The 24812-nt window shown below is 36.9% G+C and overlaps 2 protein-coding genes across 9 annotated transcripts in view; one reads left to right on the top strand and one right to left on the bottom strand.

The window, feature by feature from the left end:
* ANO3 (anoctamin 3) overlaps positions 1 to 24812 on the bottom strand; it is a 104273-nt gene that overhangs the window by 14529 nt on the left and 64932 nt on the right. For all 4 annotated transcript variants that reach the window (XM_071762170.1, XM_071762171.1, XM_071762172.1 and 1 more), the window contains 10 exons: positions 20611 to 20742; positions 19179 to 19285; positions 18403 to 18458; positions 16793 to 16914; positions 15791 to 15925; positions 12673 to 12769; positions 10163 to 10223; positions 1695 to 1777; positions 678 to 818; positions 163 to 327 (listed from right to left, as the gene is read on the bottom strand). In XM_071762170.1, coding sequence (XP_071618271.1) covers positions 163 to 327; positions 678 to 818; positions 1695 to 1777; positions 10163 to 10223; positions 12673 to 12769; positions 15791 to 15925; positions 16793 to 16914; positions 18403 to 18458; positions 19179 to 19285; positions 20611 to 20742 — 1099 coding nt within the window. The remainder of the gene's footprint in view (positions 1 to 162; positions 328 to 677; positions 819 to 1694; positions 1778 to 10162; positions 10224 to 12672; positions 12770 to 15790; positions 15926 to 16792; positions 16915 to 18402; positions 18459 to 19178; positions 19286 to 20610; positions 20743 to 24812) is intronic.
* MUC15 (mucin 15, cell surface associated) lies at positions 3765 to 18417 on the top strand. 5 transcript variants are annotated; one of them, XR_011729498.1, is made up of 5 exons: positions 3772 to 3891; positions 5751 to 6440; positions 7600 to 7755; positions 13494 to 13588; positions 17936 to 18417. XR_011729498.1 is itself a non-coding variant. In XM_071762175.1 (4 exons), the coding sequence occupies exons 2-4, from the start codon at positions 5789 to 5791 to the stop codon at positions 8692 to 8694; spliced, it is 918 nt and encodes a 305-aa protein (XP_071618276.1). In that variant the 5' UTR covers positions 3765 to 3891; positions 5751 to 5788; the 3' UTR covers positions 8695 to 9592. The 5 variants fall into 5 exon arrangements, 4 of the variants coding, with proteins under 4 accessions (XP_071618276.1, XP_071618277.1, XP_071618279.1 ...); XM_071762175.1 differs by lacking the exons at positions 13494 to 13588; positions 17936 to 18417 and adding an exon at positions 8543 to 9592 and having other exon boundaries at positions 3765 to 3891; positions 7642 to 7755; XM_071762176.1 differs by lacking the exon at positions 13494 to 13588 and having other exon boundaries at positions 3771 to 3891.

The raw sequence follows: 24812 nt of genomic DNA, 5'->3' as shown, positions 1-24812 counted from the left end.
TGACATAGTTCTAGAAAGGGTAAAGCACTCTGAAGTAGTAGCTTCAGATACAACTATATAAATAAGCAAGAACATGTATAGATATTCAGTAAATATATTCAGTAAACTCAGTAACCTTTTAAAAATTGTTTAAATTAATCCCTCCTTTAAAAGAAGACTTACGACATTGAGTGACATGATGATCATAAAATTGATACAGACTCCAGTGCCAGATGTTGCAAACTGCCAATACTTCTTGATGAAATACCACTGGAAAGAGGCAAACTGTTCCATGGCTACCAGACGATACACCACAACTGCAAACACTGCAGTGAGGACCAGGGAAATCTACAGGTGTTTATGAATAGAGACATTAGAAGAAAATAAACCATATCTGAAATCATTGCTAATAAATTAACAAGTTTTTAAGGATTGCCATTTGTTCTGGTGAGCAGACTTTGAGAGAACAAAAATACTAGATTGCTGAATTAAAACATTTCTTTACTGTTCTTTTACAATTTAAATATCCTATATCTTTTTAAAAAGAGATCCATAAACAAGCAGTAAGATCAGCACAGTCAGCTTTGCCTAAATTACACAAAAGCATTAATTGTAATGAATGCACTCATGACTTTTGTTAATATTTACATTGGAGTAAGATTAAAGGCTACAATAGTTCCAAGAGAATGAAGTGTTACCATGAAGAATATTCCTGAGACAGACACCATCAGTCGACTGAGCTTATCAGGAAAAGGCTGGAAAGGTTCAGGTTTTCCTGTGATGGGATTTACTCTTTCCACCTGGGAATATTTAGCTTCAAACTGGGGGCGCAGCTCTTCCTGGAATAACAAAGTGGATTCCATTTGTTGCACTACTTGTTTCATCTCATTGAAGTATCAAAAATCAGACATTTGTTTTTTGATCCATGTTCTTTTTTGTAATGCTCCAAATCAAATATCCAAATCACTTGCTCTTTTGAAAACCCTTGGAAACAGTGCCAGAGACCAATAGAAACCACAAGAACCTTTCCTACTATGTGAGCATACTAAAAAGGACTGTGGGTCATAAAGCTAACATTAGTTTATCTGCAGAAATTGATAAGAAAGCTATAAATTAATGCTTGTTTTGATAGTGCTCTTTGTCATATGAAACCATTAATAGACACCACCTATGGAAAGCTATAAAACAAGTGACGATAAAGTCTCCACTTAGGCTTAATTTGAATCCCCAATATAGTTAAATTACAGCTATATTAACTAGTGATTTATGAAATAAAGTAATAAAATTATTAGACTATTGTTGACACTGATAGCAGAATGTTAAAAAACAGGTTATGTCTCTCAGAAAGATAAAAAAAATCTGCTTGTCCTGGTCCTGTTTCCTGGCAGGATTAGGAATGGCCAGTCAGGAAACCATAGACATGGAAATCTGTGCTGACACCAATAGCAGCTCCAGTACAGACAAGATTTCCTCTCAGCTTTTCAAAGGATACTTTTAATTAATGGAAAATTATATTTGGAATTGTAAGGCTATTTGCATAAGACAAAGTATACTTATAAAGTTTCAAGTACACTTGTTTACTCTGCAGCTTGTGTTAGAAATAAAAATATAACCTGAATAATAAATTCAGATTCCTGGCATCCAGTATGTATTGATATTTTCACTTAAATCCTGATGATAGAAAGATTTATAGGTTTATTTCTGCTTGGTCTTACCTCTTCATCTTCCCAGTCTATGAGGTCCCAGTCATAGGTTAATACAGCTCTCCTCCTTTTCCAGAACTCCAGAAAGACTGTAGCTGTGGAAACCATCAACTGCATTTTACTTATGGAAAGAAAAAAGGCCATGCACATCTCAAGAAAAACAGAAAATATATAATGTGATAACTCTCATTAGCCACTTTCTGGCTCTTTTCCCATAGAATCTCCAAACTATAAGTTACTTAAGGATAATTGCTGTTAAAGTTGGAATCCTATTTCACAATGTTTACCTAAGAATTATTCTGGGTTTTTGTTTTTGGTTTTTTTTGTGCTAAATCTGTGGAGGTATAAGATGTACCTGTTAATGTGAAGACGGCGTCATCCCTTTTAGACCAGCTTGCTGCTTTCAGCTTTATTCTGGCTTTATTTTTTTTCTGAATAAACAGGCTACAGCTGAATGACAAATTAGTCTCATCTCCCACTCCTGGAGTATCTGGAACACCTTAACTCCATGGGGTTCCAAATCTGTTGATCCTTGGGCCCACTGCCAGGGGTTTTGCCTTCCAGGAACAGCAGCCAGGACTCGACAGCAGCATCCTGCAACCAGGCTGGTGCAGGACACACAGCTAAGGACTGAGTCACAAACAAAGCATCTCCCTGCTCACACAGGTGAACAGGTTTTTACTTTTCCTAACATGTGAATGAAACTGCTAAGAAATTAAGGAGAGAAGCCCCACCTGACCAAGGGCCATCCTGAGGCTGAGGGCAGCACTGAAGATGTATGGCTCTCACAGAAATGTGGATTCCCTTTCACAAAATTGCAGGCTCTGTGTTTAAGGTCTTATTATTTTCACATATCTAGTCAAACAACCTTTATTTTACCAAAAAACCCCAAGGGCTGGTCAGCATCATGGTGAGTGCATGCTGGTGCAAGGTATCCCGTTGAACCTAGTGTGCCACTTGTCATCTGGTCAGTGCTGCATGAGACCCAAATTTTGACACGAATTGGCAGTGCCTGTTTTCACATCTTGCAGCCAGTCTGTCAGAGCCATGCCCATCAATAAATATTAATTGGAAGCTTGCTGATACACACTGCAGAAAATGCCAGATTCCAAAGAAATCCAACCCCCCAGTATCTGACTCTGTCCTCCCTCCTCTCAGACCACTCCACCTCATGCCATGCAAATAATTTGCTTCCCCAAGAGGGACATGAGAAAAGGTAGAACTTTTCTAGCTTCCACTTGTCCATTGCAAAATTTTCAAGAAAACACCACTAGCTGCTCCCCTATAAACATCTCCTGTGCCTGCCACATCCTTAACACTTATCTTGAGGATAAGTTATGAAATAGTATTTGCACTTAATGCCTTAAAAATTTAAAGTGGAAACAGATAACAACATTATAGCATTCCACTCAAATAGTCACACAATACTGAAACATTTCTGAGTTGCTTGTCACCACATACCAACCTGGAATAAATATAGATAAAGGATTAAAGAATAAAAACAAAATCACAGGTTTACTATATCAGCATATTGAAAGTTATATATGGTATGCCTGACCTCTTCATTCTTTCTTTTATCCAGTATTGTTTATATAAAACATAAAGTAAGAGTTGTAACATTCAGCTCCCCAGCTGGTTATGTATTCCAAAGTAAAAATCAATGGCAACTGATAAATTCAGAAAATTTGGACTTAGATTTTTAAATTTCTGCAACTGTGAACGTATTTCTAGCAGCATATTTGTCTTAACAGAACTCATTTTGCTGCTTTACTTTGTAGAAGCCACTCCTTCCCCAGCTTTCATCTCACCAAGTGTACTGTAGGAAACCCTGGGATAATAAAAAGCTGCCTTTTGAGAAATCCATAGTTGCATAGTACAGGGAACAACAGTTCCTGTAGCTCACAGAAAAACACCACCTTTCTGAAACACCAGTTCCCAGACTTTCAAATGGTGAGGCAATACACACTGCCCACCCACTTGAGCAGAAACACTGCAATTTCTGTGGACTCTGTCATGACAGAGCTGGGTTCTGAGTGGGTCAGGCAGGTTCCCAGCCCCACCTCACCTCACCTCGCCCGGACGCCGCGTTCCTGCCCGCTGTCACATCGCCACATTTATTGTGCCTCTGCTCCCTTCTGCCCTCCAGACTGATTGCACAGAGGCAGAGAAGTGTTTCAACAGGTCCTGGCAGATTTTTTACAGCTCAAAGGTAAGTCTGAGGTGGTTTTAATGCTTATTTGTGGAGCTGATCAAAAATCGCAGCGTTGTTTCGCAGAGAATTTGGTGTCATTGAGAATTTGGAATCAGTGCTGTTTTGGCCAAGCTGGATGGAGAGTGTGTTTGTGAGGAAATAATTGGAAAAAATTCCCAACATTTTGTGATTCAAACAGTAAAAGCAGAGAAGTAGCAATTACAATGCCAGTATTTCACTCAAATTCATACTTTATTGGTTATTTATCCTCCTTATTTATATACCTCTTTATAAATCACTAAAAGCTTAAAAATTTTCTCAGTAGAAAAAATATTTAAGCTTGAACACTGAATATTCATTGCTCATTAAATTTAGAAGTCTCTCATCCTTGAAAGGCAATGCTAAGCTTAGAACAAAAGACCACAGGAGTAAAAATCCAATAAATATCTGGGACTATCATTTGCCAATATTTCTTCCTGAAATCTAGAAGGTAAACTCTTCATATCCTACTTTACAATTCTGTAATCTATTTTTAGATCAGTGATCTAAAGGTAAAAATAATCTGAAGCACAGTAATTATGAAAGCTCTAAAATATGCTCATGTTACTCCAGACCACAAGAAACAAAGAAGTGCCATTAAGAATTTGCTTATCATGGCACTATTTTACTATAAAGTACTTTCTAATCACTACTGGATGGTAGAGAAAGAGTGAAGGTTCAATTTATTGACATGCAAAAGAATGTCCTTTATATTTATAGCTCTGTAGATTGTCCTATTTTCCCATAAGAAGTTGAAATGATTATTTTATTAACACCTGCCCTTCATTCATAAATATGTTTTAATACGAGGAAGAAATTCCATGACACTGAATTAAAACAGAGACTTAAAATCAAAGCTCGTGTTTGCAAACTTTGTAAACTACAGCTGGTTTTTTATTTCACTGTTTTGCAGTTATTAGTACTAACAAATCAAAACCTAATATTCATATTGCACAGTATTCTATAGGCCTATCATGCAAATTGTAAACATAATTGGACCTGATAATTGAACTCCAAAGAGCTTTTCTCTGGCTTGGTTGTTCATGGTCAAAGTGGTTATTCTGAGTTTGACTGATAATCAAGCTTAGAGGTTATGTGTTGGAGTTAAAAACTGCATCATCTCAACCCATCTTATAAAAAAACCACATCCTCAGTCAAAACCTGGTGGATATATGGTACACCATACCTGATATAATCAAGTCACAGAGTAAGGGACCTCTAGAGATCACCTAGTCCAACTTTTCCAAGTCATTTCAAGATACATTTGAAAAACTGAGGCATAATATACTGCTTCCTACATAATCATTTCAGTTTCCTGAAAAAAAGTTTCCACACAAATTCAGCATCATTCATAATCCCTAGACTGATTTAGGTTTCAGTTTGCTCCTGGCAGCATTTGTGTGACACTCATTGCTCAGAGTCATGAAACATTATCCATCAACTTTCAGGGCTAATTATAACATTTACATTTCTTTGTAATGGAGCATGGACTCTCCAGCATCTCCTTGCAGTTGCTGTCTGTCCAGAAAATACTGCCTTAAGCATGCCATCCAAGAATGTGTAATTACCTCATTCTATAGCAAAGTGGGTTTGAATTATTCCTCTTAAAGTATAAGGCATATTTATGGAATCATAGAATTTGTGAAAAAAACTTTTGTTGATCATCAGTTTTGCATTAGGTTATTAATTAACACTCAGGGATGTAAAGGTAGTTTTTTATTGTAAACTACTTGGACTTCTATAGTATAGCAGATTTTTTTTTAACAACCTGCTTGGGTCTTAATTGAGTATCTTTGTTTTGTGAAGTAAAATAACAGACAAAATTGCATTTCTTGCAGGTTCTCAATATAACAAAACCAATTTTGAAGCCAACACAATGCAACTCTCCTGTGGAATGATTTTCGTTTTTCTATTTCTAAGACTGCAATGGAACAAAAGCAGTACTGAGGGCAGTATAGTAAAGGAAAATAATGGAAACAGCTCAGTTAGAGAAAATGACCAGTCTACAGTGCAAAGAAATTTAAGTAAATTCATTCTGGCTATGAATACTACAATAAATCCTTCTACAGTCACTGCACTGACATCGGACAACAAAAATTTAATGAAAAGGGAGTTCAGCAGCAGCTCGCCAAAAAGCACATCCCTGAACTCCACTGATGGCACCACTTTATCTTCAAATGTCACCATGGTACCAACTAACTCTGCCACAAACTTCAACAGAACCTCTGCAGCTTCAGTGACACTTGTAAACAGGAGTGAACTTTCTGGAGTGACCACAACTGATGCAGCTCCTTCCACAGCAACCCCAAATAACTCCACAGCCCCCTCCAGCACAGCTCCAGCTCCAGTGCTCCCCAGTGATAACTCAGCAACCACACTGTCCCCCACCAGTACCACTCTGACATCACCCATGGTGAAGCAGGACAGTCCTACAACAAACTTAAACCCCCTTCAACAGACAACAGAGCAGAATCACAGCTTTAGCAGCCCTCTTACTGCATCATTTAATTCAGAGGATGCTGAAGAAGGTAAGTATCTAACCAAACCCCAGTGGGATGAATGAAATGATAATGCTGAAATAAAAGATTTTTTTCATCAAAAAGGATGCTTCATAAGATGTGTGAATTAATAAGTGACTTAGTACAGACTAAATCTAAAACTTTCTGAAAATACAAGAGGGTTTAAAAACTATTGACTGCTTTGTTTAACACTTCTGAGAGTGGGGGATCCTAATGACAAGTATTGTCCATTCACACTGAAAAAAACCTTCAAAGCAGAAGTGTGGAATTAGCATTTAAAACGTGTAACATGTCAACTTGTTTAAGCTGACTTTCTTATAAATACTCCCAAAGAAATTTAATTATCAAGTTGAATATGTGTGGGAAAACAATGGAGCATAAAATTATCATGGCACCTTTCTGTCCTCCTGTTCTGTGCCTTCAGCAGAAGAAAAGGAAATATTAGAAGACACAGTAATTTTTTGCCACTAATTAGCTTTCAAGCTTTTAAAACAGGACTAAAAGACTTATCCATCACAGCCACTGGAGTACACATTGTACTAAAAACTGAAGGAGCATCAGATATGTTTCCTATCATAGCTCTAATAATTACCACGTACCCAATTTTCAGAGAACATGACTCAAAAGGAAAGGGGGTGGGAGAGCATGTTCAGTTCCAAGAAAAACAGAACACCTTGAAAAAAAGTTTAATGAAATCTGAGGAAAACTTGAAGCAATGCAGTTACTCTGCTAAGGGAACAGGTGCAGAAAGTGGATTTCTTACCTTGCATACTCAGAAACTGGTACTCAATTCAGAGGCAGCAATTTTAGCTGATGCCTTAAAATACTTGCTAATTATTACATTCAAAGAGCGATTGTTGCTTAGTTCTTTCAATAAAAGGATGGAGGTTGGTTCTATAATTAAACTTGGAATCTTTTGTATTTAACTAAAAACTTTTTTAAAAACCAAACAAAATCCACCAGTTACTTGCAAATCAAGGATGGAGATTTCTGTCTTCTTTTGCAAAGGCAGAGTTTCTGCAGAGAGCCTGGCTTAGTTTGCAGAGTTTTTCAGACTGTTGAGCAGTCTTTCCAAAGCCCTTCACTGCTATAAAGTGAAAGTGAAGTCTATGATCTTACACATTTATTATTTTCACTGAACTCTCTTCTTTCTTTCTTTCTCTCCTAGAGAAAACCAACCAAGTAAGAGTAATAGTTGGTGTTGTTGTAGGAGCCATTTTGGTTTCTATATTGATTGGTCTGATTGAATATTTCCTACGTGGTAAGAAAAGGTCTGAGCCATTTTCCCACAGTCGGCTTTATGATGATTCAAGGAATGATCCAGGTAAGGAAAAGCAAAAGTGTTTTGTGCAAGAACATTTTTTATTTCTGCACAGAGCTTACTGAATTATTAGGAATTCTATCATCAACTCCAGAGAAACTAGCTTTCAACAGACAGCAATTTATTTTATTAAATTTTAGCTTAAACCAACACTGCCTTTATGTCTCCTCCTTACAAGTTATTATTTTAACCTCTGAACTTTCAGGAAATATCATCTCTAGTATTGAACTATCCCAAATTTTGATTAAGTGAAAAAAGTTATACTCCTTACACACCCAGCTTCAGTTACAGAATAAGGGATTCAGCTATATCCGTTTTTAGGAGTAAAAATATTTTTAAAAGGTTTAAAAAGAAGATTGCTTTTATCTTCTCCAAGAATATGTATAAACTTGTATAAAAGTTTATTATATCATGTTCCTGGAACTTATTTCTAAATGTTTAAACGAACATTGAAAGCCTGCACTTTTTTTTCTCATATAAAATGAAATCAAAATAAAACTCTGGAAATACACCCTTTCTGGCTTAAATTCAAGAGCTGAAAACTTCCAGTACAACAGACTGGGAAGTAGCTTTGAGAGCTGGCCAGCCATGTAGTGCTGACTGGGCGTTACTGGGAGGACACCTTATCTTCTGAAGATCATCAGTCAGGGGCTTCATCTTTTCTTCCCTCATACAGAAGAAAAGGGTTAATTGCATTTAGCTGCTGAACTAAAGCATGAGGTACCCAGTGTATGGAGATAAGAATCTCTCAAACAATATATATATTAAAAAAATGACATTATCCTTTCAGTTCTTGACTTAGACAACTCACTGGGACCATACGACCCGAGTTTTGGATGTGTGTCTGATACCAATGCCAGCACAACAGAGGAAAGCAACCCAGGATGCCCCTCGGATGGCATTCCTATGGATGACATGACCCCACCCCACAATTCACCCTAATGTTTGCTTCAGATTATAACCTCATCTCTTCTCTACAGATTGTATTCTCACCTGTTACCTACACACTTCCATTTTTTTCCAATACCAAGCAACACAATGTTTGGAAAGCAGGAAGAAACCCACAAGCCATGCTGGCAGGGCCCAGTAGTAAAGCATCACTCTTCTGCTTTGTAATTAAATGATCAATGGATACTTGTCCTGAAAGGATATTATACTTGCTTTCTTAGAAACAATATACACTAATAGCATCTAGGAAAAATTCTGCCTTGTGTAACTCAGTCACGAATAGAGACATTGTAACAGAGCAAAATTTGACTAGGATTGCCATGGTATTTATCATCAGTTAAAAAAAAAAAATCCTAATCTTAACTACCTGGAAGTTCAACTATTCCATCCAGATACAATTTCTACCTGATAAATGATTCAGGACATTATTTTCCCCACTCTACGTTTGTTCCATCCTCAGTGAATACGACAAAAAGTGTTAGATCTACCTGAATTAATCAGAGATTAGGAATTTATGAAACTAATTATTAGCTATTCCAAGGCCATAACTGCAAGATTAGGAGCCAGTGAAGAAATATTACTGAGGCAAGAAGTGTTCCCTTCAGTTATTTTATATCATGTTAATTTTCAACAATCTAATAATGATTTTTGTATGTGTCCACATGTGCTTATGTTGTCTCTTCCTCTTTGATATTTTTCTTCTGTTTCTACTTTTTTTTTTTTTTTTTTTTTTTTTTCCAGGCCTTCAAAATTTGTGACATTTGTTCATTTTTCATTTTAGGTTAGAATCATTAATGTTTATCCATACATATTATGTAAATAAAAATGCTGTGTGCCATTTGATTATATTAAAATGGTAAAACCTTGGCTGGAATTCAGACAGCTCTATAAATGTGAACTGCTGTTATTTTCATGGGATCTACAAAGGCAAACATTTACATAGGTAAAATTAATTCTCTCTTGTCCTAATACAAGTCTTTCCTACTTTCCATCAGCAAAATACTATTGGGACCAGTGAAAGCCAAATCCATCAAACTTTCAGGCTGGAACCACTACAGTTGTGCATGGCATTGTCACACTGATCTTCAGAGATTGTTCTAGAGTTTGAGTATAAATAGTTGAATTGCTTTAAGCACTGAACACCAAATCTTTCCTATACTTGCCCCTAATTACCTCACAAAAAACCATTCTCATTTACTCTATGAGACTTCTCTGTAAGATGTGCTTTTCTCTTGATTCCAGACCAGTAAGTTAACCTACATGTTTACCTGTAAGAAGTCCTCTGACTGGGTGATATAAAATTACTAGTGTAGAAATTGAAGCTGAGAAAGGAAAAAAGTTTGTGTGACAAAATCATAATCCTTCTTTAAATTGTATCAAGAGATTTAATATCCCTTTACTCAATAACTGTATAAAAGGGTCAGATGAACCAAAAGAGCAAAACAAGTAATAATGTACTTACCCCAAATTGCCATGAAAATAGCAAAGAAGACTGTCCCTCCATTATCAAACAAATGAGTAACCTGGATAGAAAATAAATACATCAGGAACAAATAGTATTCCCCCCAAGAATCCCAGAGTAGAAAACTGGTGGCAGAAACTGAGAGCTGAGCATTCTAATTAGCAGCCCCACTTGCATGTTTGTTCTGCCAAGGTTTGTCCTGTCCTGTCTTTCAGGATAACTGAACTCTGGTTAACATTCTTGGTTTTGAGTGTGGTTCTGTGTGAGGATGTGATTTTGGCAATTCTGCTCAGTAAAGAGTGCATCTTTCTAAGGAAATACAAACTGAACCAACCAACAAAATGTAACCCAACAGAATTAATGGTGCTAAAACTAGACAATACCTATCTGCCTCCCAGTCCTACCCTTGTCTTTTTAAAAAGTGCCTGGGCTGAAGTCACTCTCCAAATTTGACTGTTTTAAGGGCTAAACGTGCAGCCTGAGACTCCATGTTGATTCCATGCACTCTAAGCAGAGGTGAAACACTGTAAGGACTCAGTGGCAGTGGGTAAGCATACCTGACTGCTGAGACATCACCATCCAAGATTTCAGGCACTTCAGATGAACCCTGAATCAACATTCTGCCCCCAGGCCTCAGGGCAAGGTGGGCAGGGCAGAGTCCCAGCCCCAAGAGCCTGAGTGCAACACACTGCACACCCACAGAGCCAAAAGTTCATTTAATGTGGACTAGAATGACAACCCTGGCATTCAGCACTTCAGAACATGCTTCAAGAATTACATGCTTTCCCCTTAAATTATAAACTTCACTTCTGTGTGGCATTTTCAAGCAGAAAGGGAATGAAGAGGGAGGGGATGAAAGAAATGGGCAGTAGCGAGAAGGAAAAAAGCAGCTTTTGTATTTTGCCTCCACCTTTACAAAAAAACTTGGCTGGAAAAACATTTCAAGTATATGATTTTTCTGGCATTAGTTTGTTCTAACTGGAGTGCTCCTCTAAAGGGAAACTTGGCAGATAGATATGCAATGAAAGAAACCCTAACAGCAGTTATAATAACATGAAATACGAGCACAAGGCTTTATATAAGTGAGGCAGGTCCCATGACATAAACAGGTTTGGGGAGATAAACTTCACTCAAAGGAACTCACTTTTCCACTTAAGACTTATATACTCGTATACAATGAGCTATTTGACTGAGGATTAAAACACTTATTCCAGAATAAGAGTCACAGTGTCTGGACTGAATTCAGAACAGCTTCTCTTGCACATCAGCTCTTTGGGCGTGTGTGTGTTAGAGCTTCCCTTCCCTTGATTGTGTGCAAGAAAGACAAAGAAATATCTTTTGTTCTCACAACAACAAAAAGCAGAGGCAAATGTAGACAAGCTCCACCTCAGGAACAAGAAAGAAAGCAGGGATTGCCATTTTCATTTCCCAGAGAGCAGATCCGATGCCTGATTTTTAAATATTTTATTTCTACTAACTCATACAGCTAACAGTGCTTCAGGAAGAACAAAGGAACATTTGATTTCAAATAAAATGGTCGTGTCTTAACCTAACAGATTGTTTTCACTCATTAACTGGGGTGCAGACACGGTGGCTGTGCTGACACAACTTTGGGGGTGTGCTGCTCAACTCAAGCAAGATGTGATCCCAGCAGAATCACAACCCCTGCTGGAAACCAGACATTTTCTAGGATGAGGGTAACAAGTGAAACTGTGGTGAACTCTTCAGACACAACATGGGGAGAGAAGGCATTAAAACCCAGAGTTATGAAAATCCTCATTGAGGTTTTTTAATTTTTTTTCTTTGCCATTTGAGTGGCTGGGTGGAAATCTTATTCCTTCCTGAAGAGAAGCGTCTCTCTCCCCCAAATGGGGGAGATCCAGAACAGGGAAACCTGACAGAAGAAAATTTTTGGTTGTTTTGCTTGGTTGGTTGTTTTCTGTGTCTAAGGCTGATTTATTTTTCAGAGCAAAATCACTGGCAGGAAAAGTTGGGAGCTTACATGAATTTTCATAAGGTTTGCAGACACCAGGAAAGGGAGTCTGTGAAAATGGAATATGAGTGGTTACTGCTTGTCTTCCCTGGTTGTCATCTGAGGGAACTGGTTTGAAAATACATGAAAATATGGATGGGCTGCCACATTTTTTCTGCTGCAATGAATCATTCACAATGTGGCGTTAAATGTGAAATTTGCATGATTTAAGCACATGATGTCAGTGTAAATATAAAGAAGACATAAAACCTGTTTCTTACTAACTGGCAATGTTAAATTAGAGGACCTAAAGTTAAAGGGATGCCATAATGAAAAACACACAAATTTCCTGTTAAACTGATGTGGACTGTTGAAAAGGTACCTGTTGAAAAGGTAGAAAAATGAATTACAAAGGCTGAAAAAAAATCTGTGCAGAAAAATAGATTTTGCAGGAATCTTTGCTGAATCAAGGGCAATCACTGCACAAAAGTGGATCTTTTAACAGAAATTATCTTAATTGTAATAAAACTGTAATTACCTTGGCATATATGCAGCTCTCATTGAGTTTTTGTAGTGTGCAATTGCGTTCACACATGGGGCACATGATGGTTTCATTTGCCTCGCAGATCTCTTTGCTGTAGTATGAAACAGGAAAATAAAGGTTATAAAAAGGCTTTTAGCATTCTGAAGGTTTTCTGAGGTTATGCTGTTTGTGGGCTCTCTTAACAGGATGCCTACACAACAAAACTGGCTCAATAAAATAATTCTATAAAAGTGAATGTTTGGCTTGAAAAGCTTAATGACAAGTGAGTGATCTGAAAACTGCATATTTTTCTAGACAACATAGAAGGTACCAAAAGTTAAGAGCAGGTGTAACTACACTGATTTCAACCCACTTATCCCAGTTTACTTCAGCTGGAAGTCTGTTCCACAGGACAAGCACATAGACACTTGGAGCAGCCAGTCAGATGTAAATACCCCCTGGCAGGGCTTCCTGACAGCAGTATTTCAAGTGTTTGTGCCTTTATTTCCTACAGAATCACTTATGTATAGGGCTAATAAAAAAGTAAAACACTAAAATCCAGTGTCTGTAATTTTTACTACGCCTATAAAAAGAGCCACCTGATATCAGGACAGACTCCAAGCACTGAGGAGAGGCAGGCACTTGTGCATGACAAACTGGTTCCTGGGTGCAATCTGTGAAACCCTTTAATTATTGCTCCACAAATCCTATGGCTGGCACTGCAAGCCATTTGGTTCTCTGGCAATATACACTCATGGATTTGCTTACTCCTTCTCTGCTGAAACTGTGTAGGAACTCAATAGAAAAAGAAGAAAATTACCATTTTCTGCCTGCAGCCACCAGAGGGGGGATCTGGGCAGGTCCCTGCACTGAGAACTAAGGGGACATCCCTGAGCAAAGGATGCTTCTGCAACAATAATCTGATCCACTGGTAAGCTCAAATTTTTTTGGTACACAAGACAGAGGAAAAATAGGGTTTTTTTACAGAATTTATTACACTGTAAATCAACAGTTCCTGTCATCCACTGATTATTAATAGGGTGAAACCTGCTTCACATGAAGTAGAATTACACTGAATCAAACTGAATCTGGGGCAATGTGGCAGTTATGACATTTTCATAGTGCACTGGCACTGGGTTTAAATTCCTGCGTGTCACTGGGTTTCCTGAGTCTAGATTTTGTCAGAATAATGCATCCAACTGTTTCCTCCTGACAGCTGCTGAACATTAAATTTGCATAGTGCAGTAGCTGCAGTGCTTAAAACCAAATGCTGTATTTTAAAACTGTAATGGATGTTTACCTAGCAGTTTTCTCTAAATGACTGCAGAAACACTAGACAAATATTCTCTCAGTCCCATAATATAGCAAGAATAAGAATGCTTTAGGTTGTGCAGACTGTCTGCCAGCTAATGAGTGACTCCTTCAGCTTTAGGTAGGAGGTTTCTGCCTAATCCCCACTGACCCCTTCCAGGCTAAGCAAATATGGAAAGGACCAGCATCTGTCATCACTGGTGTTTAGAATTAGTTTCATACATAAGGTGATGCAGAAAACATCTTTATCAGGCCTGTCATAATCAGCTTGAGTTACTCAAGCTCTGTTCTTGAATCTGCATCTCACAGCAGGACTTACTAACGTGGGCATAGCAATGCACTGATATGACAGTTCTGTGTCTGTGTTCTGTTTGCTGAACAGCAGCCAAAGGGACAAAACTTGGGACAGGAAAACATAAAAGCTACCCTGCCTCTGTTCTCCTGTGATTTATACCTTTCAGCCTTCTGCAAGGAAGAAAACTGTGTCTGTTAAAAGCACTAAGCAGGAGTCAGATCTCCAGGTCTTCCAGGGAGAAGCATAAGATCAAGACAAGCACATAAATAGCTTGTGAAGAAATTCAGTCTTTAGGAGTTCTGTTCTTTCTGTTGGGGAATGCCAGTGCCACATCCCTGTCCTCCACAATAAGTGCCTAAAATATTAAGCTGTACCCTGGTAAAAGTAGAATATGTTCCTTTTTCTCCCCTTGTTGAAACTGTACAAGAAGAATACAAGGTTGCCAAATTAAGCAGTCCTAGTCCCAATGATCTAAGAAGAGGCTGATCCTCTGCTTTATGCTATATTCATGGCATTTTACAGATATTTATAATGCAAAACAATCCTAAGACAGTAAACAATATCTGAAAGATAGGATAGTTTTCTGGCTGATACACTTATTGCATTTAGTGACTTCTGAAGTTGTGAAGTCTCTTAGGAGTTTGCTGTACAAAAGCAAGTCTAAAAAAGCCTTAATTGCAGCACTGCAGAATGTAACTCACTGTGAAACAGAAAAGAATTCCCTAAAGAAAACAAAATAGTCCTGCTCAAAGTCCAAGAAACAACAGTTCCTATGAAATGTGACTCCAAATATACTTCAAGCTGCTGTGAGCAACAATTACAATCTGAAGAGCTTTGATACTCTTGTGTCTGATGACATCTAATGGAAAGCTTTGTACTTCAGGTGTGTCCTCTGAAACAGTTCCTAAAAATACAGCCAGCAATTAATTTAAGCACTTTGATCAGTATTTAAATCTAAATTGATATAACCCCCTTCTCCAAAGCAAAATCACAGCAGTGTGAAACTTGAATTCTGTGTGTTTGTAACCTCCCTGAAGCTGCATCTCCCTCCTGCAGTTAACACTGACATAGTGAAAAATCTTGTTAGACTAAAAGTTTGTCATGATTACCAGTGGGAGAAAAAAAAAAAGGCATAGAAAAAAATAAGTTGAAGTTTAGCAATTGTATGACAAGATGGATGTAAAGGAGTATGTCTGGCAGCTTTTTCATCCCTTAGCCTAGACTAGAAGGAGAGCCAGTTCAGTGCCTGTGGTGTTAGAATTGGTACCTCCTTACTTTCCTTACAGATGGGAGAGGAACCACTGTGAGGCAGTAGCAAGGGCACTTGCTGTGAATGGTACACATCCAGCTTGATGAAAAACAGATATACAAAGTGCATACAAGTGACTGAAGAGCCCAGTGTTCTATTTGGTTATTTTTAAATGATCACCATTCCTGGAAAGCATTTATAAGTATAATAACCATCTAAGTTGTGCCAGGCAACTGCAAATTTTAAACAGGCTATTATGTTTTTCAATGGTATTTTACCTTACTTGGCTGGAATCCATTGTAAATAATCCATAGAGGAAAACAAAGAGGCCAACCAGAGCAGCAGGAATAAGCATGCCTGTATACCACCCCAACCAGGCAAAATACAGGCCAATTTTTTCACCAAAATATCGCCTATATGAAAAGGAAACACATACATTGGTTAAAATTAAAACTTATTATGGCCTCTAAGTACCTTCAGAGCACAAGAATAATTCCAATGTGGAATTACCATTACAAGATTAAGGTAAAATTATTGTCACTTCACAAAAAGTGTTTTATTCCAGGCTTGCATAACATTCTAATGACATTAATTACAGACACACAAGAACATGTATTTTCTACAGACCTAACTGAAATTATCTGTAATTTTCAAGTGACTAAATAGAAGTACTAATTTCAACTTCATTAAATGTAGGACATTTTGTTTGCATATGCAGTGATTGGTAGATACACAGGCAGGCAGAAAAATTCTGGAAAGGGATAAATTAAGTTGGTGAGATTTAAGAATTCCTCTATAAAAAGCATTTGTGATGGCTAATCATTTAATATGATGCATTTTAAACTATTGTTAGAGGAAAAAAAAAAGTCTGAAAACACAATAAAAACACTGATCTTCAAAACTTGGGTATCAGTTCCTAGAAGATATGAAGTAGCTGTGATCAGAAACTCAGCCATGGATAAATACTATTTGATCTGCACAGAACAATATTGGGCACAATGATTAGTTATGACTGTCAAATCAGGAATAAAAACTGACAGCAAGGAAAAATGAATTTTTAGTATTCAGTGTCAAAAATGAGGAAAATATAAATCCCAAACATGGCAGCTATTTACCTTGAACTACACATATTTCTCTGCTTTCTACGTGGTCATCTATTACAATAGTTATAAGACATATAAACATAATTATTATAATTGCATAATAATATTGAAAAGTACAAGGAGTTTTGCAGTACAGTCAATGCACTTTTACCAAGCTACTCTTCAAGGTTCTAATACCTGATTAAGTCCAGAGGTTGGTACTTGTACCACATTCCCCACCGTGCCCAGCGCTCGTAGAGGAGGTGTCTGTGGTTCTGAGCTCCATGGGTTTTGATGGGATGTCTGCTTTTGTGGCTTCCCTGAAAGACACAAAGCAATAGAAGTACATAACTAGGCACAATAAGATATATATAAATGCCTTAGGTATTTTTGAATAGAATTTAAAATAAGGCTTTACTTGTCACAATCTCCTGACCCTCTGGTTTAAGAATGAGTTAAAAACAAAGCTAAACACAGCAAAGACTCCAATTCTACTGATTTCTCATTATAGTCAGCAAAGGATACAAAAAATGTCAGCATAGAGTGTGACCTTTGCAATGTTTAGGACCACAACATCACCTTCCTCTGTCACCTAGATGAATTACTACGATGTATAAAGCATTACCCAGCATTATATATTTTCAAATATTTTTTGTCTTGGTTTGGGGTTTTTTTGGTTTTCTTCCCCTGCTTCTGTTTGCTCTGTATATCCAAAACAGATTTCTAGGCTCAGCATTTCCACTGGAACTGAACTTTCCCTCTCTTTTGTTTTTGTGGTGAAGAAAAAAATAAAAATAAGGTAAAACTTGAGAATATTCAACCACCAGCCCTTAGCACTAGTCAAACAGCAATTAAGGTAAGAGTTGCTTAAAAATATGACTTCATTAACCTTAACTGAAACTTTGAAACAGTAGTTTATGCAATAACAAAGGAACATAAACAGAGAATAGATATGATAGAATGGTTTTGAAAGCTTCACAGGTTTTTCTGGCAGTATAGCCAGCTTAGCCCTGAAGTCAATAATGCACAGCTGAAGCGTTAACGATGATGTTCAATTATTTATCTAAAGCATTCCTTCTCTGCATTCCCAGTATTAATTATTGATACCATACAAAAAAATTACTCTCAGAGATTTGTAACAGTGGTCAGTCCTTTGGAACACAGGATCAAGCAACAAGACTTGGTCTGAGCAACCACAGAGTTCACAGCTGCAATTACCAAGCCACTGCTCAGTGTTTTAAACTGACTGAAGAAGTGTGGCTTGCTGCTTTCTTTTCAACACACACAGATTGCCTGAAAACCCTCTGGAGTTAATCACAAGATTTTAAATTTACTTCACAGGTTTAGTCTTCAGCACACTTCAACCTACTGAAGAATGCATCATCAAGTAGAACTATTCTGAAAGGATTGATTGGGAAATAATTATCCAGTCTCCCTAACTGTGATGAAGCTCTTAGAAAACCAGAACATTTTGTAGGTGGCAGGAAAAGGTAATTTAATACAATTAATTGGAAAAACTGCTAGTATCATTAAGAACATCACAGGCAATGTCTGGTTCATAAAAAATCAAAAAAAAAAAGCATTATATTTCAGAACAAGAAAATGCTCCTGGAAATGATTTGAACATGTTATATAAGAAAAATTTTAGATGTCAGTATTAAAGCAAGAGCTATAAATATGAAAATCTCAACAGATTACCTGGTGAAATTAAAGTTTGCAGGACAAAATTTAAAAGAACACAGAATCTTGAAACTTTAATGCAAGCTTTAATCTGAATCTTAAAACAAATACGAAAATAAATGGGTTACCTCATGTGGTGGAAATGCTGCTTCATATGTTCCATTATTTAGTAATCTATTAATACCTAAAAGAAAAAAAAACATTAGTTCCTATAACAATTTTTGTACACATTTAATTTCATGTAGTGTGACTTTTCAAGCTACATATTGAGAATATAACTTAATATGAGATGCCCAGAATGCTGCCAAACCAACCAACACATCAATAATCCCACCAACTCTTAACACAGGACGTGATCATCTCTCCTCATCTCTGGCTCTGCCAAACTACAGCAGCTTCCTGGGGGTCAGTGCCTGCAGCTTTTCTCTCAGGGTCTGGTACTTGTGCCAGATCAAGTGTGAGAAGATGGTTATATTCATGTTGCATTCATCTAAGCATATGATGCAGATTTTATGGGTGACCAGATGACCTGACACACACAGACTGGTGTGGACAGACAATCCTGAGGCAGCAAAACCTCTGAGGGTTTAAAAGCTGACTGCTTATAAGCCAGTTGAAGGAGCTTGTCTCAGATGTTCTGCAGCATACAGGTTACAGAGTTTTGGATCAGTTCCTAGAGTCTTCCTAAAAACAGATCTGTTGCATTCTCAAAGCACATCGAAAAAAAATAAGCATTAATAATTATCCTTAAAATATTCAGTGCCCTGTTAAGAGCATACCCATAGCCAAGAGTTTCCTCAAGAAATAAGGACTTATGATGGATTTCTGATTTGTCCATTTAAGTATCTAAATAAAAAGTTACTACATTTTTATAGCTTCAGATTAGGAAAAAATAGATTCTCACCTATTTTGGATTTTCCATCTTCATATTTAGTTCTCTGTAGCATGTGATGCACAATTCTACTCCTTGTGGAGTTGCTGAAGAAGCTGTCCTTGTTGTTTATCGTAAAACTATTAAAGTAATGAATGTATTTTAATATTCAGAACAATGCCTGGGTGTTGAACGTAGCTGCTCAAGTGTTTTCTTACAGTGATTAACTGGATTTTTACTCTCCTTGTTTACTACACATGATGTAAGATCTTACATCCCTAGAGCACCTTCTCAGGTCCAATAAATTTACCATTATCACAGATTATTGTTATTGTTGTTGGGAAAACATGGCAATTAAAATTAAATTCTAAGCTATTCTACTATCTAGGAGGCTTCTGTTTTGAATATAATTAATTTTTAAAAAGATCTTCACAAGCAGTGCTTTTTTTTCAAATTCAAGTTACATAAGTGACTTGAGTTGGCAGACGTCTGTGCCATGGAAATACCAGAACTATTATTATTTAGAAAAAAAATAATTATCTGCATGCATTGGACACTTCAGTAGTGGCTCCACAACCACTTCCCTTGGAGAATCCTAGAATGGAGATTAATAAAGGATCCTTTCCCAGATGACTCTGGACTCCGGATGCCAGAACTCTGACGTGCAGGAGCTTTTGTCCACTCAGCTGTGCCAAAAATGACACTGTTAGAGTTGATAAGGTCAGCTGAGCTGCTTGAAAAATAACAGCAAAAGCAGGGGATTGTTCCAAGGCAATACAGTCATTACTGAAAAAAAAAAATGTTGGTATTACAATGGAATTAATCTGTTTTTCCAGGGTAAGGTCAGCCTACTAGCATACAGCTCCTTTCCTGAGAATAATTTATAAATCTACTTTAAATAGACTTTTCTCTGCTGAAAGGATTATCACAAAATACTTCAAAAGCTAAGCATCAGTTTCTATGGCACAGTTTGACTACATCACCACCAAGAGTTTTTGTTTATGTATTTATACATTCAGAGAGAAAAGCATTTTAAAAATGCAGATTTGATAACAAAGAGAAAAAAAAAACCATCACTGTTTTTAGCTTGCCTCCAGGTGCTCCCAATTTTAACTGCTGTGGCAGGTTTTGCCTAAGGAAAATATGTAGTTAAGCAAAGCAAACTGGAGCAAGTATTTGCATTTTGTAATGTAATGGAAAGAAAAACTTCTAAACCAAAAAGGCAGCTTTCATTTTTCAGTCAAATTTCTGCCTCTCCTACTGAGCGACCACCAAAAACAAGTCACAGAGAGTGAATTTTGGCTTTAAGAGAAAACCCATAGAAAGTATCAAATATAATACTGGGTATTTGCCAATGACCATCTGTCAGTGGCTGCCTCCATGGCACTTGCTTAGAAGTGAGAAAATAAAAAAAAAAAATCCTTGTGGTCTCTGAGGCTGCTGCCTTCCCAGTTCCAGCACTTACTGGTGGATGCGTGCTCGGCTGAAGGGTGCTGTGTAGCAATCTGTTTCTTCCAGATCAGGCAGAGCCTCCTTATCAAGCTTCATTGGATTTCTGGGCAACCAACTTTTCAGTTCTCTCATATTCCTCTGCAAACTGAGAAAATAAAAAATCAATTTCACAGGCTCTCACCTGCTTTTTGTTCTCATCTCCCACATTTAGTGACATCACGCTAGAAATGAAATGGAAGCAGGAGATTTACACATTAAGGAGCTACAAGAAAATAATGAGGCAAAGGGCAAAATTAACAGTATTTGTGGTTTATTTTGCACACTTGAATCAGGCATAGCTCATCCTAAAACTAACAGAACTGAGGTTTATGATTAGACTGCAATACTGAGTCTGGGAAAAATAATTTTCCATGGTAGAACTGGCAGAACTGTGAATGATTATGCTTTAGTCAAAAACATATTTATTTTCTTTAGCCTTACTGGACAAGGAAAGTGTAACTCCTCCTTACTCCCTCCTCTGCCAACTTGGAAACTAAAAATTAGGATTAATTTTTTTATGGTTTTCAAATTCCAATGAAGCCTTCCCCAAGAAAATTTTCCTCAAAATCCAAGGGCTGATACTGCCTTACAAAAGAGTATACCTAGACATCAAAGTAAGTGAAGGATAAGTTATACAGATATGGTTATACAATACGTAGACCAAAAAAGCTAGGTATGGATTCCTGCAGTTTCCTAAAAATTGACATTATAAAACACAAACAACATAATTTCTGTATCTCTGATTAGATTATCTACCAGTAACATAAAGGCCATTCTATAGGCAACTTGCCTAAATACTGTCCCAGGACACAGCTTATACAGGGGTAAACCTATTGAAGTGCCATTAATTTTTAATGGCCTTAATCAATATGTATGTATTCCACATAAAGCACCTCACGGACACAAAAAATGTAGAACTAAGTATTGAATTTTTTAATCTGAGGTGAAGACTTGATTGTCTTTGTTAAGCAGAAGCACAGCTGCCCATTTCAGAATAAAGGGCAGTAAGTGATGACACAGAAAGATGTTCTCAGGCAGCAAAACAACCTTGCTGAAAGGGTACCTCTTCCCAACATCAGCAAAAAAAAGTTCTACCCTTATTTAACACCATGTCACACAGAAATCTATGGCAATGCTAGATCATAGTTTAACACTTAGATTTAAAATACTCAATTTTTTTCTTCTTGCTATATATTGCCAAGGAACAGGTGCACACTCTGTATGTAAGTAGGGCTGCACTTGGGGGATTTTGCTCTCTTTGACAGTAAACATTACAACCCAAAGAATATAACTATGATCATAAAGCTGAAACACAGAATAAAGTTCCCAGGCAGGTGAATCCCTTGGGTGTCTCCTTTACTCATATAAAAGCTTACTGTGTGAGCTGATTATCTTTACCAGTTCCAGGGAGAGTTCCCCCAGGGCAAAAGTTACCGAATATATAAGTTTATAAGTACAGTTTTCACTCTACTTTCTTCAATTTTTCTGTTGTACAAATGCTGATTTTTTGGGGCTCTTTTTTAGTCAAAACCTTGGCTTTCCTTTAATGAGGAAATGATGCAGATGAGTCATGAAGAAGAAGATAAAAACACTGCATCTGAATTAAGATTTTTCATTATTAAAATCTTTTGGAATTGGTTACACAGAAAGCCTTGATTATTCCCCCCTTTTAAAACTTAAAAAAAAATAGTAAATAATTTTTACCTTTAAGAAATTAACTCTTTTTAAAATTCAAGTGTGTTCCATGTCACATCCAAAATAATGGAGAATGGCATTGTAATAAATAAAAAATTATGTCCATTTGCAGTTTCTCTTCTGAAGCAAGAAGGCTTTTTATCTAAGGTGCAATTTCTTGTTCATCACATCACTTACAGCTGATCACTCCAATGCTTGGTGTCTCTTAGCATATTTCAGCTGAAAAGTGCTGAAACTCCCCCTCTCTGTCCTAAAATAGTCCAGCAATAAAACCTCCTTTCTTGGTTCACATTACCATTGAAAAAGAAACTGAGGTTTTATGGAACTCTCATTTGAAGTGACAAGAAATTTCAGACAAATTTTTGCTTAAATCATATGACTAAGTCCTAATATTCTTACACAGTGGCTTTATAGGTTATAAGTAGCAATTTAAATGGATTCTTGACCTAAACTCTTCAGTACAGCCTATTTAATAAGGAAAAAGTTATACTACATTACTTCAGTGGAATGATACCAACAATTGCCCTTCGTTGTGCAGACTGAAATCCAGAAGGTTTTAAAAGTTCTCTTGCAAAGCAGAGTTATTGAAGCTCAGTTGCTAAACAAAGTAATTTTCAGTTCTCTATCCTCAGAACTATAAATTTATTACAACATTTCAGTGAGTGGAATGAAACTATAGGTTAAGGCAAGTGTCATTTCATTTTCTTTTCTTTAATGTCATTCTTAGCCAGCATGAAATTGCTGTGTCTCATATGGCAGATGCAAGACTGATTCAGCCTTAAATGTGAGAGTTCACACAATCTTTCATACCCACATTATTTACTTGAATGGTCCACATCTAGCAACTTCCTTTTCTTTAAAAATATTTCTTGAGGGCTTTTCAAATATTGCTCTTAAGGAATATGACCAAATAATTTTTCTAGTATGACCCTATGAATAGAATTCAAGCTTCACAGGATTAAGTACAACGTTAAAGGGTTTTTTTAAGGTGTATAAATAAAGAACTAGACACCACACAGCTAGCAGATTTAAGATAGTCTAACAGTAAGCATTTCATATCTCTTCCATTCTTTCACTCATTTTCCTACTAATCTTCTGCAAAATTTTTAAAGGGTTTTTATAGATCTATACCTCTACCACATAACCATATCAAAACACTCAGAGAGGTACATGCCACCATAGGATCTTATATACTAATGTTACCTCTTAAATTAGAGGAACTCTATAGCCTTAACATTTTGCCTTTGATGTACAAAGATTTGAATCTTGTCCTCATAGCAGCTCTTGCAAACTTCACTTAATAATGCAGAAATATTAATGAGATATTTGATAAATTACATAAAAGTAGTTAAGTCTGAAAAGCTGTAAGATGCAAAGAAACAATGACAGTAGTAGAAGTTAAAATGGTGAAATAAGTATGACAGGAATTTTAGAGTTAGCTTGCATTTTTAGAGATAGCTGCTTCTTCTTCACACAAGTCCTTTGTGCACTGGATGGTATAAAATGGCAGAGAAAACTCTCAGAAAAATATTCATCCCCAAATTCCCATAAGTAAAAACATTTGCATTAAATTTAAAATCAATCTGACACAAAAATTGTTTATTACTTGGTTCACAGCTACACTGTACAACCTCACCCACATATTTCAGACATCTGTCCTTCTAAATAAAGAAAATAAATATATTTAATATCTAGGACTCAACAGATGGATTACAGATGAGATGAGACAATTTTGCAGTAAAGCTTTTTGATTTTGCCTTTGCACTACAAAGCACATCACTTACAGTTTTCATAATGCACAATAAAATGGAGCAAGCATGGGAATGACTGGGAAGAGGAGAAACGCAGTTGTAAATTTATGTTGTAGTTTGGTTTATCTCAATTTACTTCATCTACTTCTGTCTTAACAATTTTTCTCACTTTATCATTTAACAGTGCTTTATCTGGTTTTGTTAGCTGATTATCTTACAAGCACAGTGATATCATGAGACTGCTTAAACTGTTCCTGAGAAAAAATGGGAGCTCTTCATCATCTGAAATAACAACAGGAGAACCTACACCAAATGTAATCTCATCTCAATCAAGAACCATCTCAAAAGAACCTGTGACAGAAAACTGTTTCAGATTTACCTCCTGCAAAACTTTTCATCTCTTTTCCATAGGTAATTAGGATTTACAAGAGATCATTATAGCTAACTAGAGCAATGCAGAGTGATCACAGCTCATGGTGTCCCCTGGTCTCACTTCCCAGCTCCCTCCCAGCTCCAAAACAGCCTTGGGTGTGTGGCAGTTATTTAGTCCTGATCACCAGGACACACCTGAGAGAAGCTATATTTGCATTTGTAAGGAAATAGGTGACTTCCAGACCCTGAGACATGCAATGACAAAGAGACAACTTAAGAGATGGCTTCAGTATTAAATATTTGCTGCCAGGATTAGGCCCCACCTTTTTTTTTTTTTTTTTTTCACTGGCATAAACAC

This window comes from Heliangelus exortis, chromosome 18 (genome assembly GCF_036169615.1).
Source record: "Heliangelus exortis chromosome 18, bHelExo1.hap1, whole genome shotgun sequence".
NCBI classification, from domain to species: domain Eukaryota; kingdom Metazoa; phylum Chordata; class Aves; order Apodiformes; family Trochilidae; genus Heliangelus; species Heliangelus exortis.
Note: the sequence above shows the minus strand (reverse complement) of the source record. Positions and strands in the feature narration are given on the sequence as shown.